Raw genomic sequence first — 7,256 nt, 5'->3', positions numbered from 1 at the left:
GAGGGCAGAAACGCTGGGATACCCAGCTGTGTTTCTTAGACTCCCTCCTGTTCCTCCCGCCCGGCCAGTGCAGACAATCCTACAGTCCGGGTACAACGAAGGCGCCCCACCCCGGATCTCGCAGGGTGCCTGCGTGGCTTCTCGGAGCTGGACAACAGGGGAGGGCGAGGCTGCTACTAGGCCTCGGGAAAAGCGCCCCGTGGGTTTAGTTCAGGGAGCTACTGGGACCCCAGCCTAGAGGCAAGGAGCGGGACAGAGAGAGAGAGAGAGGCAAAGAGATCTGTAAGGATGAGAAAGAGCAAAACAAAAAGGACAAAAGAGGAGAGAGACGGAAGGAGAAACCTAGGGACAGGAGGTGTCAGAGTCGGAAACGGAGAGAGGAAGGGCGAGGAAGAGAGGAGATGACAAAGAAAGAGTCAGAGAAACTAAAAGCAATAGAAAACTAACTGTATAGAGAAGCATAGAACTTTAAAGAAATGGAAAAAGATACAGTCCCACAGAGACCGAGAGGAACACAGAGGAGGGAATAGAGAACATAGAGATAGAAATGGAGAGGCCAGAAGTAAGAGAAAAAAAAAATTAAAAGACGGAAAGGGAGAACGATGAAAAGAAAAAGCACTAAAAAAGCAAGAGGAAATGTTCACAGCCGCTTGGAGGGTGTCCTGGCTGGAAGGGGCCACCTGCTGCCAACCCCATGATCCCCAAACTTCTTGCTTTCGAGCCCAGGTAACGAGGGGTGGACTGGGCCACTCCTTTTTCACATCGGGGCTTGGGGTTCTGGGCAGTCGTGGCGCTGCCCCCCACTACAGAGGCTGCAGTGACATCACATGACGTCACGCTCTACCTGTTGTGGACCCATGAAACCTAAAAGCGCGGGTGGCCTGCGATTGTGTGCTGTAGAAGCACCCAGACGATGAGTACTTGGAGACCCACAATGCGCACCCACTCTAAGCACAGCCCTCCCGCAAGGCGCCCAGGTCGCCTACTGCCAGCAGGTGGGGCCGCCCGAGGTCTCTTTTAGGCCTCACTGGAAAAACAGTGGACAGTGGGTTGCCGCCTGGGGAGTGTGGTGGGCAGGTCCTGTATCTCCTGACCTTCGAGATCAACGTGCCTACCACCCCCTAGGAGGGAGGATTTGACCTGGGGTGGCCTTTCACTCCCCAACTCTGGCGCTGGTCACTTCTAGGCCAGGGGTCCCCAAGCTTTTTACACAGGGGGCCAGTTCACTGTCCCTCAGACCGTTGGAGGGCTGGACTATAAAAACAACTATGAACAAATCCCTATGCACACTACACATATCTTATTTTAAAGTAAAAAAAAAACAAAATGGGAACGAATACAATATTTAAAATAGAGAACAAGTAAATTTAAATCAACAAACTGACCAGTATTTCAATGGGAACTATGCCCCTCTCACTGACCACCAATGAAAGAGGTGCCCCTTCCGGGTGTGCGGCGGGGGCGGATAAATGGCCTCAGGGGGCCGCAGTTTGGGGACCCCTGTTCTAGGCCAAGGGTTCTTCTTCCCACCTACACCCTATCCCATTCCGCGGGCACCCCGACTGCGGGCGGCCGACACGCACTGACCTGCGCCGCGGATCCTTCCGCGGGGCTGCCTCTGGCTTCGAGCTGAGCCGAATACGGATGAACCTTGGAGAAGTGAACGCTCCCCACACACCGTGGCTCGCGCGGCCTCTAACCGCCGTAGTGGTGGGCACAGGCCACAGGGGTCGCCGAGCATTATTGGAACGAAAACGAAATAAAAGCGGCGTTAAGTGAAATAGCTAACTTTTTTTATTAAATAAAAACGACTTAAATAAAAGGAACGGAAAGGAGAGGAGTGAGCGGACCCTGCCTAAACGCAGGGTTGCCCCAAGCCCCCGGCGCTTCCCTTAACCACCTGGCCAGCCGCCCCTCCTTCAGAGGCCCTCGCGAGGGAAGCAGGTGGCCGGCTTCTTAAAAAAAAAAAAAAAAAAAAAAAAGCCGAAACTTTTATTATTTACACGTTTGGGCAAAAGTACAAAGTATAATACAGGCGCCCGGCCCGGAGGTGCGGGCGTGGGGCGGAGAAACGTAAGGCGCTTTCTTTGTCAGGCCCGGGCCCGGGGCGGAACTGGGCGCGGGGCGGGGGCTCGATTGTGCAGCCGCGCGGAGCCCGGGCCCAGCCCCCTCCGCGGCCCGCGGGCCTGCGGCCGCGCCCCGGGCCTCCGAGAGCTGGACGGCCCCGTCCCCTCTCGGCCCCGGTTTCCCCCCAGCCCGGCTGGTGGCCCGAGGCGCCCCAGCGCGTGGGGGCAGCGATCCTTGGCGACCTTGCGCTCCGGGAGCTCAGACCAGGGAGGTGACGGCGGGGACTTTGGAGCTGTCTTCCTCCCAGGGCTGCAGATTCTGCAGAGCAAAGAGCGACGAGTTGTGCAGACAGAGCGGGTCGGGCTGGATGGAGTCGTTGAGGCTCTTTTGGAAGGCGTCGTGTTGCAGCTGCAGCATGAGCCGGCTCGCCTGCTGCCGCTCCGCCTCCCGCTCCTCCGCCGTCTGCCGCCTGCACCGGGGGAGGGAGAGGGACAGCGCTGTCAGGCGCCCGGCCCGGCGGGGCCGCCAGCGGGCCTCCAGCCCTCCCGGGAGCCGAGGCCAGCCGGGAGCCTCCGGGCGCGCAGCCCGTCTGCTTCCCGGCCCGCTCTGTGCGCTAGCGGCCTGCACGCCCCGGGCGTGGGTGGGTCGCTGGTGTTTGTGGTGCATCGGGCGGTCTCTGGGAGGGGACTCTGCCCGCTGCCCACCTGCACGCCTGGGTATGGTGACTTGGCCAACAACAAAGATTGTTTCTTTTGCGGGACAAAAAAGGGCAGGGCGGACGTGTAACTGATTTGGCCCTGCGGGCAGCCCCGAGCCACTGGGCTCCGCGGGTGGGCGAGCTGGCTCTGCACCACCCGTGCGCGGTCCCCGGGCGGGGTCAGCCTCATCCAGCTCTCTCAGGCCCTGTCTCGCTCGAACCCTTCTTTCAGGACGCTTCGCCGCTCACGGGTTGGATGGAAACAGGGATCGTATAAACACGGGACTGGAGTCGGGTTGGGAAGCCGGAGCCCACGCGATGGTTGGAAATCCGAGAAGACCAGCAGGAGGGAGAAGGGGGGTGCGAGGAGCCCCCGGGGGTGAGGGAGGGGGGTTGGGGAATAGGCAGGTGAGAGGAAGGCGAGCGAGCGAGCGAAAGAGATGCAATAAGACGCGGAGAGAGTTGGAGAGGAGCAAGAGAGCAACAACATAGGAATGGCTATGGAGGAGAAGCCGAGGCTCGAGAGAGTGGGGACGGAAACACAGGCTGACAGGAAGGAGAGAAGGGAGAGTAAAACCTGGGAAGGTTTTACTGGGACGAAGGTGCGGGGAAAGGGGTGGGGGAGACGCGCGGCCCTGGCCGGGCAGGCGGGGTAGGGGTCGCGCCGGATGGGCAGAGAGCGAGCTGCGGCGTGGGGCGGGTTGAGGGCGGGCCCAGGGTGGGCCAGGCTGGGCCTCGCTCACCGCCACTTGGTCCTCCGGTTTTGGAACCAGGTCTTGACCTGCGCGTCCGTCATTTTGAGGGACTTGGCGAGCGCCGCCCTCTCGGCGGAGGCCAGGTACTTCTGGCGGTGGAAGCGCTTCTCCAGCTCACAGATCTGCACCCGGGAAAAGGATGTGCGCGGCTTCTTACGCTTGGGCGGCGTCCTGTTCTGATAGGGGTGGCCGATGCGCCGGGTCACCGTGAAGGGCGTGAGCGCCGCCGCCGCTGCGGAGACACACGAGGCCCCCTGAGGCCCAGCCCGGCTCCACTGCCGTTCAGGGCCCATGAAGACCCCGTGCCGCCCGGTGGGGCGCAGAACGCTCAGCTATTTCGTTGGTCCCTTGCGTACCCAGCGGCACCAAGCCGCTTGGGAGATGCCCCCCTATTCCCTGGGCAGAGGTTTATTTCCCCGAACTCCCTGATTTTCCTCCCCCCTGCGGTTGTCCGGGGCACCGGGCACTGAGGCCTCCGCCGCGCTTGGGCCTCCGGAATTGCTTCCCGGAGTGGAGCACATAGGGCGTGGCGCCTCTGGCCCCGGGAGGGCCGAGGCCCAGCAACTGTTCGCCCGCCCTGCTCACCTGTGAAGCGATCTTTCACGAAGCGGCGGCTGCTCTCCATCCAGGGGAAATTGAGGCCGCCCAGGCTGGAGACCGCGGGCACGGAGGGCATGGCGGGCAGTGCGCTAGGCAGAGGCGGCGGCACGGCTCCGGGCAACGGCCTGTGCGCTGGCACCCGGATCACGCCGGCGGGCGCCAGGCTCAAGTTGACACTGTAAGATCCCGCGTCCTCGAAGGGCGCGCCGAGGCTGGCAAAGGAGGCGGGCAGAGACGGGTATGTGGCGCCCGGACGGCCCCCCGGGGGCCCTCCCAGGTAGCTGGCGCCGTCGGGGCCCCTCGGGGCCGGTGCGCTGTCCTGGTCCGGGCTGTTGAGGATCTGGTCGATGCCGAAGCTGATGGGCTCATGCGGGTGCGGGGTCTGCGCGCTGGCGGGCGCCTCCATCCTGGGCGGGCGGAAGGGCTGGGCTGGGCGGGGAGGCGGCTGGGTCCCCGTTACGGCGCGGCCATGGAGCGCCCGGCGCCTCTCCTCGCACTGAAACTTTGCCAAGAGTGCGCGGGCCCGACAGGCTCTGTGTCATCTTTCTTGAACCGAACCTGGAGTTTCCGCTGCTAATTCCTCTCCCGCCGCAGCCATTGGCTGCGATCAACAAGCCTCTCTCCTCCCATTGGCTCCCGGCTTTCAATAAAGGCCTAATTCATGGAAATAGGAGCTTAGGGACTGTTCCAAGGTGACATCATTTTAACAAACGAACAATAGGTCAAATTTATTAGCCTGGATAATGGGCGGCGGATATTAGCGCCCGAACCGCAGCCTCCCAAATCCGAAATCTAACGAAGCTGCAATTAGCAGACGCTCCCCGCTCCGCCGGGTCTGGGCCGCTTCCCCGCCGCCGTGCGGGGCCTGTCAGGATGCTCTGCTAGTGAAATTCTCCTTTGATGAGGGGGTTTTCGTTTTCTTCCAAATTTTTTTTTTTATCTGAGCATAAACCAAACCCTAAGAATCCTTTCGATTGCAATGGCGTTGCCACCCCGGAACGACCCTGCAGATACGCGGAAGCGTCTCGGACACTCCAGCGCTACAGGAGCAACGAAAGGGGCGCGCTCCAGGACGCAAGCTCCGCGCTCCTGGCGCGAGGGGTGACGCGAGTACCGCAGCGTGCTCCGCGTTCCAGAGGACACCGACCCGCGTGGGCAGAATGCAGCCCCGCCTGGCCTTCGGCCGCGGCGTCGCGACCACTTTGGAGACACTCCCTGGCTCCCGCCAGGCGTACCGACGAGTGACTCACAGGTGCCCACGCGTGCCAGGCCCGGCTGGGCTAGGGACCTGGGGTTGCCCAGTGGGGAGCGGGGATCCGGCCCCTCGAAATTCGTAGCAAGATAACGGGATTGTTGGTCGCTCGTGGGACCCGCTCGTTGGCGCGGCTGGTGTGGAAACCTAGGGTTCCCAAAGGACAAGGGCGAGGATGGTTCATATTTAGAGCAAAGAGCGGTATTTCTTTGGGTAAAGAGCAGCGAGTTCCTCTCGCTCCAGTGCCGCCTGGGCGCTGGAAACGCTCCCTGCTTTGCTCGCGCCCTCGGGGTCTGTCCGTGCAGGCCGAGGGGCACACTGTGGACGGGACGGCACGCGGGGCGGTCACCCCACTCCCTGGGGGAGACACACAGAATAGTTTTCTACCCGCTAGTTCTTAAATCGCCAGGTGCAAACCGACTGCTTCACCCCCTAGCCAGGCCTCTAACTCACGGCCCCCGCCTTGCGGAGGTGCCTAGAGGTCGGATGTGCGGTCGGCCAGACATGAGTTTTAATTGGGGTCCGTCACTTCCTAGCTGAGTGACCTTGAGCAAGTGAGTCCGTGTCTTTTCTTTAGGCTTCAGTCTTATTTGTAAAGAAGGCAGTGCGTGCATTGGGGGACTGTCGTGAGCCCAGGGCTTAGGGCCTGCACACTGGACATCCAGCGGCTGTTCCCCCCAACCCCCCCCCCCCCCAGCGTGATGGTTGATGGATGAATGTTATGATTCTTGTTCATTTGTTTGCAGTTTTATTTTCTTTGCGGAGGCTCCGCATCTTGGAGAGAAGGATGTATTTGTCTCCCGTGGGCTCAGTCTCAGAAAACCAGGAAGCGGAGGAGGAAGCATGTTGGGGTTTCTTCTTAATAATCTGCAAACGAGAGGCTACAGGATTTGCAATCTTAAGGCCTGGGTCTCTGAGTTAGGTTACTATCGGCTGTGTGACCTTGGGCAAGTCTCTGGCCCTTGCGGAACCTCACTGCTGGGTGGGGAGAAGGAGGCTGCTGAACAGTGAGGGGTGAGGAGTGCAGCCTGGGCTGGGCCTCATCCGCTCCCTCCGCAGGCAGAATCCCTCATCTGGAGTGGAAACCATTGCTCTGGAGCTGGGGGCCTCCGCTTCCAATCCGGGCTCTGCCACTGGTTGTCCGGGAGCTGTTTGGTCCCTCACTGCCCCTGCTGAAGCCTCACTTTCCTTATTTGTGAGACAGAAAGGGTAGCAGCTACCCCCAGGGGGCTGAGAGAAGTAGTGGGATGGGGTCGGTGGAGGAGCCTGGTAGAAACAGGCAGTTGGATAAGAATACTTCAAGGACAGCAGCACGGCCACTGCAGGCTGAGGACTTGGTGTGTGCCAGGCAGGAAGTGGCGCTTACTTGTCCCTCACAAGGATCCTGTGAGGAGAGGACTGTTACTGACCGCAGTGTCTACCCAATGAGGGAACTGAGGGTCAGAGAGCTCGTGGGACTCCAGCCATCCCACTCGGGGGCTGGTGTTGGTGCCTCACTAGTTCCACTGTCCTTCTGGCTTCCAGAGCCCTGGGTCCCAGGCCTGTCCTGTCCTTGCCACTTGCTGGTCTGTTAAATTGGGATAGGAGGCCCACCCCACAGGGCAGAATGTGGGCACAGAATTCAGGAGGAAGGTGTGACATGGACATTACTCCCAGGGCACGGAGAGTGGCTCAGTGCGGAGGAATTGGATTCCCACCTCTTTGTGTCTCTGTTTCCCTGTCTGATAAAGCAAAGATACCAGCGTCCTGGGATTACATAAACTCTTCCGGGTGGAAGCATTCAGCACAGCGCCTGGCGGGGACAGGGCTCCACCTCACTTGCACGGGCATGGCTTTCTGAGACCCTAGGTTTCCGTCACCCAGCAGTGGGCACTTCGGGCCAACA

General features: G+C 60.7%; 1 protein-coding gene across 1 annotated transcript; it reads right to left on the bottom strand.

Annotated features, from left to right (window-relative positions):
• Positions 1-2,325: 2,325 nt before the first annotated feature.
• Positions 2,326-4,540, bottom strand: TLX3 (T cell leukemia homeobox 3). The gene is made up of 3 exons (XM_066343169.1): positions 4,105-4,540; positions 3,508-3,751; positions 2,326-2,536 (listed from the first exon to the last, which is right to left on the bottom strand). Exons 1-3 carry the CDS (start codon positions 4,523-4,525, stop codon positions 2,326-2,328), a joined length of 876 nt encoding a protein of 291 aa, XP_066199266.1. The 5' UTR covers positions 4,526-4,540.
• Positions 4,541-7,256: the final 2,716 nt, after the last annotated feature.

Source organism: Saccopteryx leptura, chromosome 6, assembly GCF_036850995.1.
Source record: "Saccopteryx leptura isolate mSacLep1 chromosome 6, mSacLep1_pri_phased_curated, whole genome shotgun sequence".
In the NCBI taxonomy this organism is placed as follows: Eukaryota; Metazoa; Chordata; class Mammalia; order Chiroptera; family Emballonuridae; genus Saccopteryx; species Saccopteryx leptura.
This window is presented reverse-complemented; position numbering and strand designations above follow the sequence as displayed.